Source organism: Pelobates fuscus, chromosome 7 (assembly GCF_036172605.1).
Source record: "Pelobates fuscus isolate aPelFus1 chromosome 7, aPelFus1.pri, whole genome shotgun sequence".
Lineage (NCBI taxonomy): Eukaryota > Metazoa > Chordata > Amphibia > Anura > Pelobatidae > Pelobates > Pelobates fuscus.
Window position 1 is genome coordinate 70,925,647 of NC_086323.1, and position 25,721 is coordinate 70,951,367.

At 41.6% G+C, this 25,721-nt stretch overlaps 1 protein-coding gene across 1 annotated transcript in view; it reads left to right on the forward strand.

Moving 5' to 3' along the window:
* The first annotated feature begins 4,950 nt into the window (after positions 1-4,950).
* The window catches only part of LOC134568670 (NXPE family member 2-like), a 35,485-nt gene continuing 14,714 nt past the window's right edge, over positions 4,951-25,721 (forward strand). Inside the window, 3 exon segments of the mRNA XM_063427320.1 lie at positions 4,951-5,325; positions 5,328-5,622; positions 7,602-7,663. Of these exon segments, the coding sequence (XP_063283390.1) occupies positions 5,001-5,325; positions 5,328-5,622; positions 7,602-7,663 (682 nt within the window). The 5' untranslated portion in view covers positions 4,951-5,000.

A 25,721-nucleotide genomic window follows, 5' to 3' on the forward strand; every position in this document is an offset into this window, starting at 1 on the left:
GCAGACTGTGTGAATCACAGCCAGGGGAGTTGCGGCTAGGGCTTCATAAACAGAAACAAATTTAACTTCTAAATGGCAGAGAATTGAGCAGTGATACAGCAGTGGCATGATACCTATAGTATCCCTTTCTTTTAATTGAAAGTCTAGTACTGATACTATAAATGTTTAACCTAAGGGTTAGTATGTCTGTAAAGGTGTGTTATGTTATCTGAAAGTGTTTTATGGTTTAGTTTTATTAGTTATGTATTTAAACACCTATATTGTTTTACTATTCTAGTATATTGTTATACTGTTCTTTTTGCACACTGTGTTAATAAAAGAAGGAGAGCTGGAAATAGAAAATGAATGCTGCTCCATTTTACTTTGTAATCATTATATGATATAATCTACTACATTAATCTTTTTCACTGTTGATGTTGATATCACTATCACTCTTATAAATCTTAAATGCTTTACAGAGGACAGTAGAATGTGACAAAGAGCTGAGGGTTGAAGGGCTGAGTGGGGAATATGTTTTTATTAAGTGATAAAGTAAGTAAACAGAATAACATTCAAAAGAAAAAACGATTATAAATAGGATGGCGCAAATGGAAGAAGGATCTTAGTACATGCAGCAACCAACAAAAACAAATCCTGGTAAAACGATTTGAACACAAAATAACAATAAAGTTGATATGAGGGTGGAACGCAAGCATGCGTTCCAAACATGGACTGATCTAAATTACGGAATATGTTATTGACAATAAAGTTTGCACAGTAGTGGTACGCTTACATGCGTTCCAAACGTGAACTGACCGTCCGTCCGTTCTACTTGATGTGGACTATATTTATTATACCACTTTTTAACTTTTTTGTTTTAATCCCATTTTATACTAATAAAGTACTTCCTTATTTTGGAAATCAAGTCCAGTGAATTTATTGGATTAAGAAGGATCTCACTCTCCTCCCTCAACATCTTCAGTACCTGTAGCTTCTTCACCTTTTTTTCGGAAGGACCCCTTGACCAACAGATTGAGGTGGTCACAAACAATCACACCACAAGAGTCTCCTGGGAAATGGCAGAGATCCAGCGAAGAAGAAGACGAAGATGGAAGAGAAGAAGAATTGAGATACAGAGAGAAGAGGAACAATAGAGATGGCATTTTTTTTTATCTAACAGATTATTCTTTTACTAAAGAGGAGAAGGAAATTTTAGGAAAAGGTCTTAAATTTGCACCCACCTCTGATTTTAATAAATTAGATTGTTTTGTAGATATTAACCATTTTATCAGAAGACTATGCCTCAAAAAAAATTTTTTATGAAAGAAAAGAACAGACTGTATTAGAAACAAATGAGATATATGAACACACATCCCTGAAAGAAAGATCTACTTTCTTTCCAAAGCATATGATCTCAGACCAAATTGAAACCTTTGAAACTATGGTGATGAAAAAGACAGACAAAATAAAGAGAATTAATAAATACCAGAACAACTTATCTAAAAAAGAAGAAAATGTCTCTAGATAATTTGAGAAAAAAACCAAATATATTAATAAAACCCGCAAATAGAGGGGGAGGAACCATCATTTTTGATAGGTAGAAATACATACAAGATGCTGAGAGACTTCACTTAGATGACAAAACCTACAAGAAGCTACCAGCAAACCCATCAGAAAATATAAAAGTTAAGTTCAAATCATATATAAACAAAGGGAAAGCATTAAATATCCTAAACGAAAAGGAAGCTGAGTACCTCCTTATGGACAATACCCATATAACAGTATTTTACCATCTGCCCAAAGTCCATAAAGACATCACCAACCCCCTGGTAGACCAATAATATCTGGCATTAACTCAATATCATCAAGAGTATATGAATATATAGATGTTTTATTACAACCAATAGTAATCAAAAACCCATTTTATTTAAAAGATACGATACATATGCTACAAATTTTAGAACACATTGAGTGGAAAGAAGGATATATTTTGGTTACATGTGATGTCAGTTCTTTATACAGCATTATCCCACACGAAAAAGGCATAGAGGCTGTGAAATATTTTTTAGAAAAATCACATTTTAAGGAAGAGCAGACTGATTTTATTATAGAAGGAATTTTATTGATTTTAACCAACAATTTTTTCTGGTTTGAGGAACAATTATTTTTACAGATCTGTGATAACGTGATGGGCACCAAGTTCGCCCCCAGCTATGCTAATCTTTTTATGGCGTATTGGGAGGAGAATTTTATCTCCCAAGAGCACAGCTGGGGGGAGAACTTGGTGGCCTATCGAAGGTTTATAGATTACATATTTTTTATTTGGACATTTGGACACACCAACCAGTTTAGAGAAGTTTTTAGAATTCCTCAATAGTAACAATTGGGGAATAAAACTCACATGTACCCAGAGCCAATCAGAGATCAATTTCTTAGATCTAAACATCTACATTAAGGATTCATCAATTAAAACTAAGAATTACTTTAAACCAGTAGATAGGAACAGTTATATAGAAAGAACGAGCTGCCGTCACCAATATTGGTTGGCCAATGTCCCACAAGGACAGTTCGTCAGGATAAAGAGGAACTGTACAGATGAGAATTACTTTTTAGAACAAGTGAAATATTTGGAACAACAATTCCTAGAAAAAGATTGAGGAAGAAAGCATACCAAACAACTTGGAACAGGTGAAGACCCTATCCAGACAACAACTCCTTACAAATAAACCTAAGAATAAAACTCAGACAACTAACGATATACCGATTATCTGCAATTACCATGGAAATACCCGAAAAGTAAAACAAGCCATACAGAAGTATTGGCATATTTTAAAAGATGACCCTGTTTTAACCCATAAAGGACACATGACATGTGTGACATGTCATGATTCCCTTTTATTCCAGAAGTTTGGTCCTTAAGGGGTTAAACAAAATCCTACCCCCTCAACACAAGATCATTTTTAGAGGAACGGAAAACCTAAAAAGGCTTTTAGTTAAAAGCCATTTAGAAACAGAGAAACCAAAGAAGAATTTTTCAAAGGAGCTCTCAGGATTTTACGGTTGTAGCAACTGCCTTCCACGCAGGACCACCAGTAGCCACAAAAGGCTTATTATAGGAAAATAATAAACCATCAAAGTTCATGCAACTTGTTAAGGAGTCATTTATGCTCTAAAATGCCCCTGCAACTTATTATATATAGGCAGAACAATTCGCCCATTAAACATTAGAATTGCGGAACATATAGGCAATATAAAAAAAGGTCTTGAAACCCATAGTGTTTCTCAACATTTTAAAACCACCCATAACCAAAACCCCACAGACCTCTTTCTCTGTGTTTTAAAAGTAGTACAAAAAGATTGGAGAGGAGGGGATTTTATCAACAAATTGGGCAAAGAAGAGATGACATTTATTTTTAATTTCAACACTCTTATACCATATGGATTAAATTCAGACTTTGAACTCTGCCATTTTTTATGAATGCAATGATTCACATGTTTAACTATGAGCCTGAATGCTCAAAGCAGAATATTGATTTTTTTAAACACTCCAAACTCATGAATTGCGGCGAATTTGCAGTGCGTGAGACTGAAATAACATCTGATAGGAAAGGCAGATAAGAAAAAATCATTCATCACAATACATAAATGTAAAACATTAAGAAATTATTACATAAAAATCAAAACATTAAGTGAACATAATAGCTAAATAAATAATAAAGTAGATAATTAAATTAAATGACAAAACATAATGACAGAGTTAAAATGAAATAAAATAAAACGCAGTATAATATATACATGATCAAAAACAAATCCAAGTTTATAAACCAGAAATAAAAATATCCGTTATATATAGCTAATACTCATCTGTTCCCGCTGAGGAGCAGCAAAGGAAGATGACTTTGGAACAAAATAAATAAAAATCACTGTTTGGTAGATATCTAAAAACTTGCTTGCATTTTTTTTTTTTATTTATTTGATTGGGGATATACCTAAAAACCTAAAAACAGCTTGCAAAAACTGCAGATCTCTTGTCTGTTGCCTTTGCAAGCTCTCCCCTTCTAACCACGCCCAGAACACCAGTTTCTACTCAATACAGCTCAATGAGAAGTCTTTGTAAGGCAAATGCTCTGGGCAATTGCTGCCTCTTGAGCTCAGCTGCATGGAGCTAACTAAACCAGGAAGTAACATATCCTGTTGTCTGCTTGAAACTCAAGGGGGTGTAACCAGTTTAATTTGTTAAAGTGTAAATTTCTATTGAATTCTGCTCTTTTCGCAAAATGAAAAAAAAAAAAGAGGACACGCTTTTCACACATAAAGCTTTTTAGCAAACTAAAGTTGTTTGGGGGTCTGGAGTGACTCTTTAAGTAAAGACAGAGTAAGCATAATATGAGCCTCCATATCTTGTAATAAAATCAATGTTATTCTCTTAACTAGTGGTCAAGTCAGTGGTTTTAATGCTGTGGCTGATCAGTGTAAATAGTATATAAATGTATGTATTTATTTTCAATCAGCGTTTGGCAAATCCCTTGTTGTGACAGTCCTGCCATGTCTTGAACGGACTATTGAGCATATCCACAATAATCAATTAATGCATTTTTAATTATTGTCCACAATGTATTTATTATATTTTTGATTTGGTGCTGGTATAGAAAACTACTTTAATTTTTATTCATGCATCTTTCAGCTGATTATTAAATAAGTGGATTAATACTAAATAATCCAATTCTCTCTTTTACAACTAGGAACATGTCCTACTGTACGACAAAAGGCTATAAAATCATTTTGGTAATTTCACTGATTGTTGTTCTAAAGCTAAGTTTCAACTACCATCGAATATTATTCCAGGTATGTTCATTCAATGATTACTCTTTCAAATATAAAGTTAAACAAGAGAGAGTTTAATCAATAAATAACAATTTTATTGATGTTTTTCCTCACAGTCTTTCAAACCTCAAATTCATCAAATTGCATTCAGAGACTTTTATGAATCCAATACAAAATATATTTCTGAGGAGAAGGACATGGAAATAAACCAGATTTTTAATACCATAAGTAACAGTATTTCGAGTGTCCCTTTCAGACATTTAAATCTAACAACAAGTGCAAAAATGGGCAGAGCAAAGATATTATCTGACAGACAACAGTATTGCAATGGAGATTCTTTAACTGTCCGTGTTGATATGTTCAATTATTTGGGTCAAAGGAAGACATATGGAGGAGATTTCTTAACAGCATGGATCTATTCCACCGATCTTGGAGCTGCAGCTTCCGGAAGGGTTGAAGATTTCAATAATGGATCCTATAACATCCATTTCATTCTATCTTGGGAAGGGAATGTGAAAATATCTTTATTTTGTATCATCCAAGTGAGGGTGTGTCTGCTTTATGGAGAGCTCGGAATTCGGGATATAAAAATATTATTTTCACTGGAAATTTTCTCTATAAAACTCAGGAGATTGAGAAAGTTTGTGGATTTTATTTAGAATCACAACAGGAAAAATGTGTTTATGCAGATAAAAGAGATGGTGAATTTTTCTACTGCATCAAACCTCCAAATGTACCATGTGAAGCACTAATTTCAATGAGGTCCAACATCCATCATCATTCATATCTTACCAAATCAGAAAAGACTATTTTTACCAGGTAAATATTTCTTAGGACAGGATAAAACATGAATATAATAAATCATAGTTCCTGTATGATATTTAAATAATTTTTTCTAGCTTGGAGCAAGTTAAGTCTGACTTTTCAAGTGACATTTGAAGGTGAAACTATTGGGGAAAAAAATAGGTTTTAGTGTGGTTCTCATGTTACGAACAGTTTCCTCCAGTATATGTACCCCATGATTGATTACATACAGATTGAGATGTCAGGGTACAGAGTCTTCAGGGAAATAGGCAGCCTGGTTATCGAGCAGTCAGAACTTTTTTGTAGATCAATAAAACATTTATTTTAAAATGGTGTAGTTATAGTGTGTTAGTGAAATAAATAAATCACAGAGCCCCAAGTGTATATGCCATGAAGACCCCTCTCCTCCCCCACCTAGAGTTATGTAAATTCATGTTTCTAATCCATTAAAAGCAAACAATAGCATTGACAGGATCTTTTGTCTTGAAAAACGTTCATGACTGAGAAATGAAACATTGACTGCAATAAAAACAAAAATGTATCCTTATCACTAATGTTTTGAGTGCTCTCCTTTATGCAAATGTGTAACCAACAGAGGGAAAAACAAAAAGAGCAATAAAAAATAATAATATATATATATATATATATATATATATATTAATTATATAATTATTGCATATACAATATATAGAGAGTTTTTTGTCCATCCATTCCTCACGTCTTATTCGCTTCATGAATAAAATGAACTTTTATTGACTGTCCCCTAGCTATCATTCATCATTTTTTTCTCATGGTTTACCTCTTTTTTTGGTGCCACATGATGAATGTTTGGCACTGTACATATCAATGGGTCAGTGATTTGGATGCATTTCAGCTCATAACCCAATTGAATCAAACTCGGCCAAATTACAGTTCAGCCCGAAATTAATCTCTAAATCTAGTGTAAAGATATCAAATTATGGGAGGAGCTTCCCATACATTACCCTAATTCCCTATCCAAGCCCAGTACACGGGCATGGGGGGGAGGGGAGGGGGTGAGGTCCTCAACCCAAGTGTTTTCTAGTATTGTAAGGGGACGCCCAGCACTCACAACACTACTTGAAATGAAACAATTCCCTCCCCTAAATATATTTTGACATAGTTGTGTTTCCATATGGTGAAATAGTAAAATCTCCTAGCTATAGTGAAACTCAAACTCCTGTGATAATTAGTGAGCCCTACCACAGCAAGCACTATACATCCTGGCTACCCTTGCTGTGAAGAAAAAAACAATTCCTTTCCTTAAATGCTAAACTTGGAATAAAATATTTGGCCTCTCAAAAAGGAGATCCTATCAGCTTGGTGGCTGGTATTAAAATTAAGGCTAACCCCAATCATGTCATATTGCATTATTAGTAGTGGATAATATTCTGTCGAACAGTGTATCCTGCTGTCTTTTCCCCCTTATATATAAGGGTTAGATATGTTGTTCAGCCTGTTTATTATGTTTTTAATCCTAAAAATGTGCAAACCTCTTGAATGCCTTACTACTGTTATGCTATATCCTTTGATATACTTGCTCAAACTGTTGGGGCATTGCAAGCATAATTGCATCTTTATGCACAACAAAAATAAAAGAATATAAGAAAAAAAAATGAAGGCTTACAGTATATCTTTCCCTGTAATAACAGACAGAAATGATTTGTGCTTAGGGCTATTGTGACTGGCTAATAAATGTTGCATTAAAATATATGCAAAACAATAAATTAAAAAACACACTGATACTCAACTGTGAAATTACTGCATTTGCTGTAAATCCACGGGCAGTTACTCATCAATAACGACGCTCACCGTACCTTGATATAGCACTGTTGAGCTTATCCCAGAAGAAGTACAAACACAAAAAAGTAAAAAAAATGAAGGTACAAAAAATTCTATACAATTATTTTATTAAAATGTGATGGATATTATTCAAATATTTATTATTATTATTATTATTTTTTTTCAAATTAAAGGTCAAATATTGGGGTAAAAATTCCCAAAGACCCTGGAAGCATTGCTGTAACAAATTGTCAAAGTACGTGTTATCTTGCTTATTCTTTGTTAGTCTCCTTAGGAATACAAGTTTGCAGTTCCTCTGTTCCAATAAAAGGCATTAGTCACTTTTTTCCAGCACAGAGGAATCCTCGGTGCCTCTCACCATTCCACCTCTTGTGATATCATTGAGGAGGCATGGCTTCCTCCGCCATAGTCTAATCCAAGATTCCTTATAGAGGAGCATAGTGGATTTGACTGCGGTGAGTGCCGTATACACACAATGCTTTTCATAGGAAAATATTAAATCCAATCATTTTCTGTGAGCTGAGTTCAGACCAGCCGAAATGCTTCTAGTGGCTGGTCTGAACCGAAATGCCTCTAGTGGCTGGTATGACAGCCCCTAGAGACATGTTTACCCCTATCTGACAAACATTGCCCTTTCAAGAAAAATGATAATGGTTTGCCTTGACTGGTTAAACATACAGGACTGTATGGAGATTAAGTGGCTTGGCTGACTTTAGTGCTCCTTTAAGATAAATGTAGATTTTTTTGGGACATGGTTAAAACAAATTTTGTTTTCAAAATGTTATTACTTTTTAAATAGTGTTGCTGATTTCTACTATGTCAATTTGATGTGAACCTCTTCTACCTCCTTTATTTGCATCCTCTATGTTGTTACTCATCTTTTATTTCTCCAGGTCTTCTTGTTTGTGGCTTCTCCATAAATTAATGGTTCTGCCTGCATACTAAGCTCCAGGCCACAAATCCCTGACACCCCACATTCTCTAGATGTTTTATGTGGTTATTCACTGGCCAAAATCCAGTGAAAATGAAAAAATTCCAACCACAACTGATTACTAATGCAAAACATGGTTAGAATTTGGTCAGACTGAGCGAATCTGCAACAATCATCAATGTTTTTGGTATCTAAATTAAAATCAGTGGTTTTGCAAATGCAAAGTTATGATATAGAATATTCACAAAATATCAATTTCCAGAAGGATGCATATTCAAAATTAATGTTCACTTGCTTTTATGCATACCTGCTCCAGTCACTTAGTTGACTGAATCGTAAAATCTGTGAGCCGAGCCGCTTGTCTCACCTTAGTCGCAGGCGCTCAGCGTCATTCTGGGGTGGCTCTATGCTTTAATATCTTTTGGCATACATCTGTTAGTTTTTCTGTATTCTCGTGGCTATGCGAACGATTAGGCTATAGTACTGTCTTTCGGCTATTTCCAGCCTGTTCGTATCCCACTTAGGTTTAGCGGGCTTTCGGGAGCATGCGCACAAATGCACGTGTTCGGCTCAAACGTACGAACACCAAGTTGTATTTCTCAAACTATTATTTTGTGCAGTTTTTGTTAATATTGGAATGATTGGTTATATGCGAAAGTTAGCCCACCACAAGGGCCGTTCGTATATTTATAACCGAACACCCTATATTAGCAGTAGGTTTCACACGATTTCATACAAATTGTTTTACTTCACTGTTTCAGTTAAATACTGTATGTTTTAAATGTCGGCCTCTAGTGGTCAGTTTTGATATTGCACAGGAGTTTAAAGGACCACTATAGTCACCCAGACCACTTCAGCTCAATTAAGTGGTCTGGGTGCCAGGTCCCCCAGGTTTTAACCCTTCAGATGTAAACATAGCAGTTTCAGAGACCATTCTCTAAAAGGGGTTTTTAAATATTCTAATTTCTCTTGGCTTAACCTAGGAAGTTTAAGTTTCTTAAGAAATCCATCAGTTTCACTCTTGCTTACCTTAACCTCTCCCAAATTATAAAGCGATCTATAAAACTCTGCAAATGCCTCTGCTATATCATTAGGCGATTTTACAATCCTTCCTCCCTTAGTCATCAATTTTTTTTATAGATTTATCTTTGTGTTGGTTCTTAATTCTATTGGAGAGGTCCCTATTCATTTTATTATTGTTGTGATACCATCTTTGTCTAAGAAAGGTTAGCTTTTTATTAATCTCCTCATATATTTTTTCTTTAATAGTTAACTTTAAGTTATTAATATCTTCTATTAATTCCCTATTTGTTGATAATTTATTTAACCGTTCTTTTTTCGCCAGTTTTATCCTCAGCACTTGTAAGCATTCACCTTTCTTCCGTTTATGTTCGGAACCGTATTTAATTAATAATCCTCTTATAAAACTTTTTAGGGTACACCATACAATTGGTGTTGCAACTTCTCCATTATGATTAATTTTAAAAAAAATTCTCTATTTCTAATTCTATTTTGTCCCTAATGCAGTCAACTTTCAGAAGGCTTTCATTAAGTCTCCATCTAGTCCTTAGGCTATTACCTTCCTTTAACCTAATTCTTAGGAAGACTGGGGCATGATCCGATATTTCTATAGAACCAATTGTAGATTTAATAATATTTTTTAGGAGGCCCTCTTTCACAAAAAACATATCAATACGAGAATAGGTTTGATGTACCTGCGAAAAAAATGTATAATCTCTTTCCTGAGGATTCGTAATACGCCATCAGTCATAAAGGGAATTTTTAACTAAAAAAATCAGATAGACCAGATATTCCTATATTATTTAGGTTACCCTTACCAGAATATGTATAACTTCTATCTTTAGTTAGGTCAACGACACTATTGAGATCGCCTCCTATTATAATGCTACCACAGGCAACTTCATCTACAATATCCATAATTTGGTCTAGCAAATCTGATGGGTTATAGTTCGGAGCAGATATATTTACTAAAGTATAAGTAAAACCATAAATTTTTATAACCAAAACCTGATATCTACCATTTCCGTCAGTTACTGAATGAATAACTTCAACATTAAGTCTGAACAGGTTTATTTAACTTGGACGTAAATCTGTGCAGCCGGTAAATTAAATGTGTTTAAAGTTATGTTGCTGGTACTATTAGGTTTTGGTAAGTTCATTCTGTTAAAATAATACTTTATTAGAATATCACGTGATGAACTATATTAGGTACACACAGTTGTTTCGGTTATCAGTAACATATATAGGCCTATCATTGCAAATAACAGTCAGGTAGAGGCCGTTAACTGGTTAGATACAGTATGATTAAAAATAGGTTGTCTATGAATTTTGGTTTCAGATATTCAACATACGTTTCGTTCACGATTCATATCAATTCAAGACCTCACTCTGTTTTCCATTACGTCTTGTAAATACATTCAAACTCTGACTTTTACAAGGGGCTGTCTCCTTACACTGACCCTCGCAGGGTCCTCCATATGCATTCGAGCATACGTTACATAACTCAATATTTAGTGCATGTTTCTGTACGGATATTGATGATCTGTCTCCATCATAAGCAAATTAGGATCCAGATTGCATTCATTCCACCCAGATAGATGGGATATATCTTATTATGATAATTAGTGTTGTCGCGAACCCGGAATTTTCGGTTCGCGAATGGCGAACCCGAACTTCCGCAAATGTTCGCGAACCGGCAAACCGCGCGAACCGCCATTAACTTCAATGGGCAGGCGAATTTTAAAAACAACAGGGACTCTTTCTGGCCACAATAGTGATGGAAAAGTTGTTTCAAGGGGACTAACACCTGAACTGTGGCATGCCAGAGGGGGATCCATGGCAAAACTCCCATGGAAAATTGCACAGTTGATGCAGAGTCTGCTTTTAATCCATAAAGGGCAGAAATCACCTAACATTGACACCTGTCCTCAAAGCCCAGCCCTGATACACACTGACACAGAGCAGAATAGAGACTGTTCCCCCTACATAGGGTCACTTGGCAGATATGGATTGACACCTGTCCTCAAAACCCCTGATACACACTGACACAGAGCAGAATAGGGACTGTTCCCCCTACATAGGGTCACTTGGCAGATATGGATTGACACCTGTCCTCAAAACCCCTGATACACACTGACACAGAGCAGAATAGAGACTGTTCCCTGTCCACAGAGACCATGATACACACTGACACAGAGCAGAATAGGGACTGTTCCCCCTACATAGGGTCACTTGGCAGATATGGATTGACACCTGTCCTCAAAACCCCTGATACACACTGACACAGAGCAGAATAGGGACTGTTCCCCCTACATAGGGTCACTTGGCAGATATGGATTGACACCTGTCCTCAAAACCCCTGATACACACTGACACAGAGCAGAATAGAGACTGTTCCCTGTCCACAGAGACCATGATACACACTGACACAGAGCAGAATAGGGACTGTTCCCCCTACATAGGGTCACTTGGCAGATATGGATTGACACCTGTCCTCAAAACCCCTGATACACACTGACACAGAGCAGAATAGGGACTGTTCCCCCCTACATAGGGTCACTTGGCAGATATGGATTGACACCTGTCCTCAAAACCCCTGATACACACTGACACAGAGCAGAATAGAGACTGTTCCCTGTCCACAGAGACCATGATACACACTGACACAGAGCAGAATAGGGACTGTTACCCCTACATAGAGTCACTTGGCAGATATGGATTGACACCTGTCCTCAAAACCCCTGATACACACTGACACAGAGCAGAATAGGGACTGTTCCCTGTCCACAGAGTCCATGATACACACTGACACAGAGCAGAATAGAGACTGTTCCCCGTCCACAGAGACCATGATACACACTGACACAGAGCAGAATAGGGACTGTTCCCTGTCCACAGAGACCATGATACACAATGACACAGAGCAGAATAGAGACTGTTCCCCATCCACAGAGACCATGATACACACTGACACAGAGCAGAATAGAGACTGTTCCCCCTACATAGGGTCACTTGGCAGGTATGGATTGACACCTGTCCTCAAAGCCCCTGATACACACTGGGGGAGCTACTGTCCTCCCCAACCCCTGCGCGGTGGGTGGGGGCCATAAATCACAATGGGGTGACCTACTGTCCTCCCCCCCTCGGCCCCCACCCCTGCGCGGTGGGTGGGGGGCATAAATCACAATGGGGTGACCTACTGTCCTCCCCCCTCGGCCCCCACCCCTGCGCGGTGGGTGGGGGGCATAAATCACAATGGGGGGCCTACTTTCCTCCCCCCCGGCCCCCATCCCTGCGCGGTGGGTGGGGGGCATGAATCACAATGGGACGGACCTACTGATAGGAGTGGAGTATTGTTCATATCAGTTTAATACCTTCCGCGTCTCCTATCAGTGGACGTGTAAATGGCAGAGATTTTTAATTGTTGAATCACCTCCCCTTTTTAGGCCAAGGTGGGAAGATGCTTAGACCACTGGTATATTGGTGCCATCTTGGAGGATTTTAATTTTTGGTTTGGTTTTTGAAGCCACAGTGCTGCACCAGTGGGCCTAAAAATTAGGCATGTACACATGCCTGAAAAATTTGGTATTGTTGCAGCCGCTGTTGTAGCAGCGGGCAGAAAAATTGATGTTTGTTTCACAGGCAGAAAGTGCCCTAAAACATGGCGGCTTGAACCCTAGTTGGTGGCGGATAAGTCACGCAAGTCAAACGTCATTCAGAGCTAAAATACAGCAGCGTGTGGACCATTTTTAGCCCAAGGCAGCTCATCTCATCAGGCCTTTTTTAAGCGAATCTATCGCCCAGTGTCAGTCCCTTCGGGATCCATCCCTCATTCATCTTAATAAAGGTGAGGTAATCTAGACTTTTTTGACCTAGGCGACTTCTCTTCTCAGTGACAATACCTCCTGCTGCACTGAAGGTCCTTTCTGACAGGACACTTGAAGCGGGGCAGGCCAGAAGTTCTATCGCAAATTGGGATAGCTACTCATTTCCCGTTCCTCCTCCTCACTGATGTCATTGAAGGTATGTTCTTCCCCCCAGCCACGTACAACACCACGGGTACCAGATAGGTGACAACGAGCACCCTGGGATGCCTGTTGTGTTTGGTCTTGCTCCTCCTCCTCCTCCTCAAAGCTACAATCCTCCTCTGACTCCTCTTCCTCACAATCCTCTTCCAGCGTTGCCGCAGGTCCAGCAAGCGATGCTGATAAGGCTGTTTCTGGTGGTGATGGTGACCACAACTCTTCCTCTTCCTCTTCACGCTCATCTACAGCCTGATCCAGCACTCTTCGCAGGGCACGCTCCATGAAGAAATCAAATGGTATGATGTCGCTGATGGTGCCTTCGTTGCGACTGACTAGGTTTGTCACCTCCTCAAAAGGACGCATGAGCCTACAGGCATTGCGCATGAGTGTCCAGTAACGTGGCAAAAAAATTCCCAGCTCCCCAGAGGCTGTCCTAGCACCCCGGTCATACAAATATTCATTAACAGCTTTTTCTTGTTGGAGCAGGCGGTCGAACATTAGGAGTGTTGAATTCCAACGTGTAGGGCTGTCGCAAATCAAGCGCCTCACTGGCATGTTGTTTCGCCGCTGGATATCGGCAAAGTGAGCCATGGCCGTGTAGGAACGCCTGAAATGGCCACACACCTTCCTGGCCTGCTTCAGGACGTCCTGTAAGCCTGTGTACTTATGCACAAAGCATTGTACGATCAGATTACACACATGTGCGATGCACGGCACATGTGTCAACTTGCCCAACTTCAATGCCGCTATCAAATTTTTTCCGTTGTCACACACCACTTTGCCGATACCCAGTTGCTGCGGAGTCAGCCACTTTTCCACCTGTGCGTTCAGGGCGGACAGGAGTGCTTGTCCGGTGTGAATCTCTGCTTTCAAGCAAGTCAAACCCAAGACGGCGTGACACTGCCGTATCCGGGATGTGGAATAGTACCTGGGGAGCTGGGGTGTGCCGTTGATGTGGAACAAGAAGCAGCGGCACAAGAGGACTCAGCCGAGGAGGTTATGGAAGAGGATGGAGTAGGAGGAGTAGAGGAGGTGGCAGCAGGACTGCCTGCGATTCGTGGCTTTGTCACCAACTCCTCTGCAATGCCACGCATTCCTTGCTTGTCAGCCGTCAGCAGGTTTACCCAATGCGCAGTGTAGGTGATATACCTGCCCTGACCATGCTTTGCAGACCAGGTATCAGTGGTCAGATGGACCCTTGCCCCAACACTGTGTGCCAGACATGCCATGACTTCCTTTTGCACAATCGAGACGCTGGGCAAGGGGGTGACTTGGTGACATTGGCTTCTTACGCTCAAACATGTCCTTGACAGACAAATGACTGTGGGCAGATGAGCGGGAACTGCTCAAGGCGGGATACGGAGTGGCGGATGGTTGAGAGGGGGCAAGAAGGACAGCAGTGGTTGACGTGGCTGAAGATGCTGGACCAGGAGGAGGATGGCGGCTTAGAGTAGGCGTGCTGCTTGTACTCATGTGTTGATCCCATAGGCGTTTGTGATGTGAGATCATGTGCCTACGCAAAGCAGTTGTACCTAGGTGGGTGTAGGACCTCCCACGACTCAGTTTCCTTTGGCACAGGTTGCAAATGGCATCGCTGTTGTCAGAGGCAGACACACAAAAAAAATGCCACACTGCTGAGCTCTGCATTGACGGCATTCTGGTGGTGGACACAGCATGCGTTGATTGGCGTGCTGTCGGGCTGACCCCGGGTGCCGATGCATGCTGTCTGACTGTGCCACTAGGTCCTTGCGATGACCCCCCCCTGCTTCCAACTTGTCTCCTCCTCCTCTCTGTCTCCCCATCTGAACTTTCGCCCTGTTCTTCTTCTTGCCGAGCGGGCACCCACGTGACATCCATGGACGCATCGTCATCATCAACCGCTTCGCTTGTATCTGACAACTCAGAAAAGGAAGCAGCAGCGGGTACAACATCATCATCATCACACCGTACCTCCATGTGTTTAATGCTGCCTGCCTGAGACATATCCCTGTTATCTACATCCTCTAGCAATAATGGTTGCTCATCACTCATTTCTTCAAACGGGTGTGTGAATAACTCCTCTGACACACCAAGTAAAGCGGCTGTGGTGCTAGTTTTGGTGGTGGCGGCAGGCGGGTGAGTGCTATCTTGAGAGGTGCCTGAAGCTAAGCTGGAGGAGGATGGTGCGTCAAGGTTCCGAGCGGAGGCTGTACAAGATTGGGTGTCCTGTGTTAGCCAGTCAACTAAGTCCTCAGAACTTTTCAAGTTCAGGGTACGTGGCTTCTGAAAACTGGGCATTATTCTAGGGCAAAAGGGAATCACAGCACCACGACCACGACGGCCCCTGCAGGGTGGCCTGCCTCTGCCTGTCATTTTTTGGGGGATTAGTGGTACTATAAATTTTGGTTTTAAAAGTGCGCTATAGAGACACCAGATATGATTGGCAATGTGCACTGGAACAGTTCTGCAGAGCACACGCTGAAGGAAGGACTGACAGAGCCGCTTGAAGACAAGTAACTGCTATTCAATCTATAACAGTGAAAAACAAATTTTGGTTTTAAAAGCACGCTATAGAGACACCAGATATGATTGGCAATGTGCACTGGAACAGTTCTGCAGAGCACACACTGTAGGCCTGAGACACCCGCTTGAAGACAAGTAACTGCTATTCAATCTATAACAGTGAAAAACAAATTTTGGTTTTAAAAGCACGCTATAGAGACACCAAATATGATTGGCAACTGTCAAAGCACGCTGGAACAGGTCTACAGAGCACACGCTGAAGTAGGCCTGACACCCAGACGCTTGCAGACAACTAACTGATCTTCTATTACAGTGAAAAAAAATTATTTCTTTAAAATCTAAAGCTTAAGCTATTGTTAAAACAGATATGAGTGGTGGCACTGACTGTGCAAATGGGCAAGGCATCCAACCTGACACAGAAGCTGGCAGGCAGGCAACTGCTCTTCTATTACAGTGAAAACAAATTATTTATTTTAAATGTAAAGCTTAACCAATTGTTAAAACAGATATGAGTGGTGGCACTGGGCAAGTAGGCACAGTATCCAATGTGAACCTCACACAGAAGCTGGCAGGCAGGCAACTGCTCTTCTATTACAGTGAAAAAAAAATATTTATTTTAAATGTAAAGCTTAACCAATTGTTAAAACAGATATGAGTGGTGGCACTGGGCAAGTAGGCACAGTATCCAATGTTAACCTCACACAGAAGCTGGCAGGCAGGCAACTGCTCTTCTATTACAGTGAAAAAAAATTATTTATTTTAAATGTGAAGCTTAACCAATTGTTAAAACAGATATGAGTGGTGGCACTGGGCAAGTAGGCACAGTATCCAATGTGAACCTCACACAGAAGCTGGCAGGCAGGCAACTGCTCTTCTATTACAGTGGAAACAAAATTTTGGTTGTAAAAGCACGCTATAGAGACACCAGATATGAGTGGCAACTGTCAAATTACGCTGGCAGGGTTGTGCAGGGCACACGCTGAAGGAAGGCCTGACAGAGCCGCTTGAAGGACACTGACTGTCTGCTATTAGCTTACACTGGAAACCTTTTTTCTTTGTAAAAGCACGCTAAAGAGACACCAGATATGATTGGCAACTGTCAAAGCATGCTGGCACAGGTCTGCAGAGCACACGCTGAAGTAGGCCTGACACCCAGAAGCTTGCAGACAACTAACTGATCTTCTATTACAGTGAAAAAAAATATTTATTTTAAATGTAAAGCTTAACCAATTGTTAAAACAGATATGAGTGGTGGCACTGGGCAAGTAGGCACAGTATCCAATGTGAACCTCACACAGAAGCTGGCAGGCAGGCAACTGCTCTTCTATTACAGTGGAAACAAAATTTTGGTTGTAAAAGCACGCTATAGAGACACCAGATATGAGTGGCAACTGTCAAAGTACGCTGGCAGGGTTGTGCAGGGCACACGCTGAAGGAAGGCCTGACAGAGCCGCTTGAAGGACACTGACTGTCTGCTATTAGCTTACACTGGAAACCTTTTTTCTTTGTAAAAGCACGCTAAAGAGACACCAGATATGATTGGCAACTGTCAAAGCACGCTGGCACAGGTCTGCAGAGCACACGCTGAAGTAGGCCTGACACCCAGATGCTTGCAGACAACTAACTGATCTTCTATTACAGTGAAAAAAAATTATTTATTTTAAATCTAAAGCTTAACCAATTGTTAAAACAGATATGAGTGGTGGCACTGGGCAAGTGGGCACAGTATCCAATGTGAACCTCACACAGAAGCTGGCAGGCAGGCAACTGCTCTTCTATTACAGTGAAAAAAATTATTTATTTAAAATCTAAAGCTTAACCAATTGTTAAAACAGATATGAGTGGTGGCACTGACTGTGCAAATGGGCAAGGCATCCAACCTGACACAGAAGCTGGCAGGCAGGCAACTGCTCTTCTATTACAGTGAAAACAAAAATATTTATTTTAAATCTAAAGCTTAACCAATTGTTAAAACAGATATGAGTGGTGGCACTGACTGTGCAAATGGGCAAGGCATCCAACCTGACACAGAAGCTGGCAGGCAGGCAACTGCTCTTCTATTACAGTGAAAACAAATTATTTATTTTAAATGTAAAGCTTAACCAATTGTTAAAACAGATATGAGTGGTGGCACTGGGCAAGTAGGCACAGTATCCAATGTGAACCTCACACAGAAGCTGGCAGGCAGGCAACTGCTCTTCTATTACAGTGAAAAAAAATATTTATTTTAAATGTAAAGCTTAACCAATTGTTAAAACAGATATGAGTGGTGGCACTGGGCAAGTAGGCACAGTATCCAATGTGAACCTCACACAGAAGCTGACAGGCAGGCAACTGCTCTTCTATTACAGTGGAAACAAAATTTTGGTTGTAAAAGCACGCTATAGAGACACCAGATATGAGTGGCAACTGTCAAAGTACGCTGGCAGGGTTGTGCAGGGCACACGCTGAAGGAAGGCCTGACAGAGCCGCTTGAAGGACACTGATTGTCTGCTATTAGCTTACACTGGAAACCTTTTTTCTTTGTAAAAGCACGCTAAAGAGACACCAGATATGATTGGCAACTGTCAAAGCACGCTGGCACAGGTCTGCAGAGCACACGCTGAAGTAGGCCTGACACCCAGACGCTTGCAGACAACTAACTGCTCTTCTATTACAGTGAAAAAAAAATATTTATTTTAAATGTAAAGCTTAACCAATTGTTAAAACAGATATGAGTGGTGGCACTGGGCAAGTAGGCACAGTATCCAATGTGAACCTCACACAGAAGCTGGCAGGCAGGCAGGCAACTGCTCTTCTATTACAGTGGAAACAAAATTTTGGTTGTAAAAGCACGCTATAGAGACACCAGATATGAGTGGCAACTGTCAAAGTACGCTGGCAGGGTTGAGCGGGGCACACGCTGAAGGAAGGCCTGACAGAGCCGCTTGAAGGACACTGACTGTCTGCTATTAGCTTACACTGGAAACCTTTTTTCTTTGTAAAAGCACGCTAAAGAGACACCAGATATGATTGGCAACTGTCAAAGCACGCTGGCACAGGTCTGCAGAGCACACGCTGAAGTAGGCCTGACACCCAGATGCTTGCAGACAACTAACTGCTCTTCTATTACAGTGAAAAAAAAATATTTATTTTAAATGTAAAGCTTAACCAATTGTTAAAACAGATATGAGTGGTGGCACTGGGCAAGTAGGCACAGTATCCAATGTGAACCTCACACAGAAGCTGGCAGGCAGGCAACTGCTCTTCTACTACAGTGGAAACAAAATTTTGGTTGTAAAAGCACGCTATAGAGACACCAGATATGAGTGGCAACTGTCAAAGTACGCTGGCAGGGTTGTGCGGGGCACACGCTGAAGGAAGGCCTGACAGAGCCGCTTGAAGGACACTGACTGTCTGCTATTAGCTTACACTGGAAACCTTTTTTCTTTGTAAAAGCACGCTAAAGAGACACCAGATATGATTGGCAACTGTCAAAGCACGCTGGCACAGGTCTGCAGAGCACACGCTGAAGTAGGCCTGACACCCAGATGCTTGCAGACAACTAACTGATCTTCTATTACAGTGAAAAAAATATATTTATTTTAAATCTAAAGCTTAACCAATTGTTAAAACAGATATGAGTGGTGGCACTGGGCAAGTGGGCACAGTATCCAATGTGAACCTCACACAGAAGCTGGCAGGCAGGCAACTGCTCTTCTATTACAGTGAAAAAAATTATTTATTTAAAATCTAAAGCTTAACCAATTGTTAAAACAGATATGAGTGGTGGCACTGACTGTGCAAATGGGCAAGGCATCCAACCTGACACAGAAGCTGGCAGGCAGGCAACTGCTCTTCTATTACAGTGAAAAAAAATTATTTATTTTAAATCTAAAGCTTAACCAATTGTTAAAACAGATATGAGTGGTGGCACTGACTGTGCAAATGGGCAAGGCATCCAACCTGACACAGAAGCTGGCAGGCAGGCAACTGCTCTTCTATTACAGTGAAAACAAATTATTTATTTTAAATGTAAAGCTTAACCAATTGTTAAAACAGATATGAGTGGTGGCACTGGGCAAGTAGGCACAGTATCCAATGTGAACCTCACACAGAAGCTGGCAGGCAGGCAACTGCTCTTCTATTACAGTGAAAAAAAAATATTTATTTTAAATGTAAAGCTTAACCAATTGTTAAAACAGATATGAGTGGTGGCACTGGGCAAGTAGGCACAGTATCCAATGTGAACCTCACACAGAAGCTGGCAGGCAGGCAACTGCTCTTCTATTACAGTGAAAAAAAATTATTTATTTTAAATGTAAAGCTTAACCTATTGTTAAAACAGATATGAGTGGTGGCACTGGGCAAGTAGGCACAGTATCCAATGTGAACCTCACACAGAAGCTGGCAGGCAGGCACCTGCAATTACATTACACAGGAAAAAAAAAAAAAGCAGCCTGATGTTATAGCCCTAAAAAGGGCTTTTTGGGGTGCTGTCCTTACAGCAGAGATCAGATGAGTCCTTCAGGATTGTAGTGGACACTGAATACCCTAGCCTAGCTATCAATTTCCCTATCTAATCAGCAGCAGCTAAACTTTCCCTCCTCTCACTAAGCATGCATCTTCCGAATGAATCGAAAATGGATGCTGGGAGGGAGGTTGGAGGGTGTGGAAGGGAGGGAGTGCTGCTGATTGGATGGAATGTGTCTGCTGACCGAGAGGCACAGGGTCAAAGTTTGCCCAATGATGACGAATAGGGGGCGGATCGAACTGCGCATGTGTCCGCCCGCCGCGGCGAACGCGAACACGCTACTGTTCGCCGGCGGACAGTTTGGTACATCACTAATGATAATATTTAGGTTGAACCACTTCCCTCCTCGTACATAGAAGCGGCTATGTTTATTCACGGTGATTTTTCACTACTAGTTCAATTCAGCTTCTCATCTACACATAGCATCACAGTATCCCTCTTTTGGCTTACTGTATTAAGCCCCTTACGAAGACATATTGGTTTCTATACTGTCATTCACCTTAGCTCTCCTCAATAGCAGGTGTCGCTACTGACCGGCTCACAAACTGTAGGTAACAACGATATATACATCTATATATACGATATATATATTTGGCAGGTCCTACTCTAACAACCTAATGTCTGCTCTTATGAGATTAACCCACTTACTTTTTTCCCCAAGTAAGTGGGTTAATCTTATAAGAGCAGACATTAGGCTGTTAGAGTAGGACCCGCCAAAGATGGGGTACATTGACATTGTGGCAGACTTATGCAATGTATGATCATATAATATGACTAAACCCACATTATTTTTGCCTAGATTAGGTGTTTTTTTTTTAAAACTAATACAATCTGTCAACAATGAAATTGCGGTTTAGTGGAAAAGTGAGTGCGCTGGATCTTGTGCATTATATATATGTTAAAAGGCCTGAACTTGTGGAGGCCTGAATTTGTGGGAGGAGTAAGTCCCCTACTTAAACTCCCAGCCCCTACTCACCTCTGCCGTTCAGCTGATTGTCTTGTCCCCATAGCAACCAGCACTTCCGGTCCAGCTTCCCACCAGAATTTCTCCTGTTGCCAGCAGACAGACGTCCAGAAACAGTCCTCCGTCCGTTTGAGGCCTCCAATCCGTTTTCCGGTCCAGTTACCCGGCTTCCGGTCACGAGACCGGCACGTACACGTGAGTTAGGCGAATGAAATAGCGTCCCGCTATTTCCCGCCGTTCGGGCCTAAAAACGCGGGGGTAGGCTCCCTCTAAACTTACTCGTACTATTACATGCTCGAATTACATGCTTTTATGTATATTCCCTGTTCGGTTACTATTTGATACCTACTCATCTGTTTGGTGTTATATTTAACTTGTTTAAATACCAGCCTTTGGATTTTCTATCAATGTTAACCAGCTATATTTATTTTACTAACCTAAAAAACGTCCACTGCTATTATAAACATACGGATCTATACATATATTTAACTTATAACACTACATCATGTTTAAACCATGATACACACTGCCATACATCACATATACAAATAAATACTTTGTCTAAACACCCGGTACATTAAACATCTGTACTAAGCATTTCTCATATAATCACGCCGCCACATATTTTTGACTTTACAGAGTGCATCGGTTTCTCGCTTTCTGAGCTAAAGTTGTTAGTTTCAAGGTCTTTTATTACAGGAACAGGTACGGTATTTCATCACTTTGAGTCATCATGGTCTAAGCCAAAAAAATCATTTAAACTATTAAAGGGAAACTCCAGTGCCAGGAAAACAATCCGTTTTCCTGGCACTGGAGGGTCCCTCTCCCTCCCACCCCCCAATCCCCAGTTGCTGAAGGGGTGAAAACCCCTTCAGTCACTTACCAGGGGCAGCGACAGGTCCCACGTCGCTGCTTCCTCCTCCCCCGCCGCTCCTCCTTCTGGTTACGTCGGCCGGTGGGCGAGACTGATCTCGCCCGCCGGCCGAGGAGACCTAATGCGCATGCGCGGCAATGCCGCGCATGCGCATTAGCGCACCCCATAGGAAAGCATTGAAAATGAATTTCAATGCTTCCCTATGGGGAATAGAGCGACGCTGGAGGTCCTCACACAGCGTGAGGACGTCCAGCGACGCTCTAGCACAGAAAACCTGTGCTATGAAGCAGGAAGTGTCCTCTAGTGGCTGTCTAATAGACAGCCACTAGGGGAGGACTTAACCCTGCAAGGTAAATATTGCAGTTTTAAAAAAACTGCAATAATTACAGTTGCAGGGTTAAGGGTAGTGGGAGTTGGCACCCAGACCACTCCAATGAGCTGAAGTGGTCTGGGTGCCTGAAGTGTCCCTTTAAATTTGATTACATACCATCACATCTGTTGTTAACTATGAAAAATTTCTTCGGTTAATCCTTAAGCTCCAGTATTAACCTAGGCTTCCACCGGTTCAATACTGTTAAAACCTACTACGTCTAAACGAAATTTCTGTACGTCTAACCAAGGTATAGTTCTCTATTTCTACTTACAACTGTTCATACAAGACCTCACGTGGTCTCATTGTTTCATTACTACTTTTTCAAAGGCTTACGCCCACGGTACGTTAACTCTTTATTTTCTTCTACCCAGACATACGGTCATACGGCCTCCAGGCTCTGGAATAAACACCAAATCCTGACCCGGTACTCAGCCATACCTTCAGGTACTTACGCCCTTCCCAAATACGTCCATTGTCCAACCCAAGGCCTCATTCAGCCTTCTCTAAAATATCTAAATCACACACCATTAAATTCACACACCATAAACCTTCCAGATCCCTCAACGCAGGATCACACGTGGCGCCCCTAACAAAATACAAATCATACGCCACCACGATACGCATAAATACATCAACATCTGTCTTAAATCCCCAGGATTCTTCCTCGAGGACAACAAGAAGACAAGACTCACTACATTTAAACTACCAAAAGGTACCAGAGACCATTTGCGTCCAGTCAAGGTTAGTATCCACACACCACTCCAGTCCACGCATTATACCCTTTAGTATACAATCGAACTGGCTACAGGGTCTAGGCCAATGCCTTAGCTCACCCTATAAGGAAATCCTATCCCGCGAGGCCATCCATCCCCACCCCACCTCAACATGGAGGTACGGCCCCACGCCCAAATCATAGTTAGAAGCCTTGCATGCCCTACTATAGGGCTCTAGTCAGGGCCTCACCTGTCACGGCCACACGTTTTGATCTCTGTTTGCTGTCACCGAGAGGCCAACATCCCGCCACCACGTCTGTGGCAACTACATCATAAGCCAAATCATAGGTAGAGCCTCTCACCGCCACTTGGCATTAGCAGTGCCTCACCTACCCAAACATTCAACAGTTAAACTCTTCGCTTTGGCATCTAGCATTACAGTCCAGTTCTTCCATTTACTCCACTCCCCACACACACCCAACTTCCTTACTCCCTCACTAATATATCTTCACATAATCATTCCTTTTTAGAATGTCCCAAGAACCAATGCCAACCGAAGAACTGACAGAAGATATACAGTTCATGCCAACCAGACCCGAGTCTCCAGGCGATTCACTCACCCTTTCAACCCCCACGTCCTTGAGAGCATGGACTATTCCCAAAATTACGGCCGAACTTAGGCTCAGGGGAATCCCCTTTCCGGCCACAGCCAGAAAGGCTGAACTTTATAGGCTACTTACCCACCAAGCCCCCGAGCCTAGGCCAGGCACTAGCTCTCAAGGACAACCACCAAGCTACAGCACGGCCAACCAGGATACCCTGGCAGAGATCTTGGCCAATCTACAGACCCTCAATAACAGGCTATCTAAGGTGGAGAGCGCCATCTCCTCCCCAGGTACTACCACGGTAGTCCCAGCCCCTATCACGGTAGTCCCAGTCCCTATCACGGCTGTACCCGACATACCAACATGCCCTCCCATACACCCCCCCCAGGACCAGGCACAGCCATTACACCATTTGAGTCACCAGCACACTCCGTCCCTGACTCTATCAAGAAAGATATCCTAGACGGGAAGGATGTGTGTCTGGTGTCTCTGCTCATAGCCTCTCAGGATGTTCTTGAGAACAAGGCTTTCAACTATGGTGACATTTATGTGGTGCTCAAGACAAGGGATACCAGGCTTCGGCCTTCGGGATATATGGAGACGTTATTTGCACGGTGTACCCCCACAGGAGAGAAGAATTAGACCTTTATCTGCACAAGGTGGTGGATCTAGGCATCAAGTATGGGGGCTCCTCTTTCTATGACTACCATAAGTCAGTGTCAGCGAAGGCGGTGACCCATCTGAAGCAGTTCAATATTAAAATGAACTGGGGTCAGATGGACACAGAACTGTTCTGTCGCCACTTCGCTGGACTCAAGGCCCCCGGCTTGTGCCATATGCAACTCGACATCCCACATGGCGGACTTATGTCCAGTCGAAGCAGATCCCACCACCTCCACCCCCACCTCTCACTCTACTTTCACACCTCACTCCACTTTCACCCCCTACAACAAGTCATCGGGTGGTCTTCGGGATAAGCTAGGTAGGCCCACCTCCTTTCTAGGGAAGGCGCAGGTGTGCAATAACTTCAACGCAGGCTCCTGCAGTTTCAGCGCCTGTAGATTATTGCACATCTGCTCCATATGTTTCAGGGCACATACAAAGACCATGTGCCCAGCCAGGTTGTCACCAAACAAATGACTAACCGACATAAACATCGACAACCTGTTTTTTTATCTAAGGTCTCACCCTAGCAGGCATCTGGTGGATTATCTCACCACAGGGTTCACTAAAGCGTTTCTCACGGGTATAGTAGCCATTCCCCCAGGTACACTCGAATGCCCTAATCTCCAGTCAGCACGTTTAGACCCAGTCTCCACAGACACCCTCATTGCCTCGGAAATCACCAACGGGTTCATGACAGGCCCCTTCACCTCTTCACCATTCTCCTCCTGGCGCACTAACCCCATTGGCATTGCTATTCACAAATATTCTAATAAAAAACGTCTAATTATCCGCACTCCTCTTTTGTTCCTAGCATAAACGCACTCATTCCAGCAGACGAATTATCACTTCAATACGTAGCCATCGACGACGCCATACAGTCCATCATATCATCTGGTAACCGACCCTAGCTTAGCAAAACAGACATTACAAACGCTTTTAAATTACTACCCATGCACCCCTCACTCTGGCACTTACACGGTATTAAATGGCGTGAGAAATACTACTTCTCTACACGACTCACTTTCGGTTCTCATAGCAGCCCCAAACTGTTCGACATTTTCGCAGAGTCGTTATGCTGGCTGCTTCTGAACATCACCAGGTGTCACT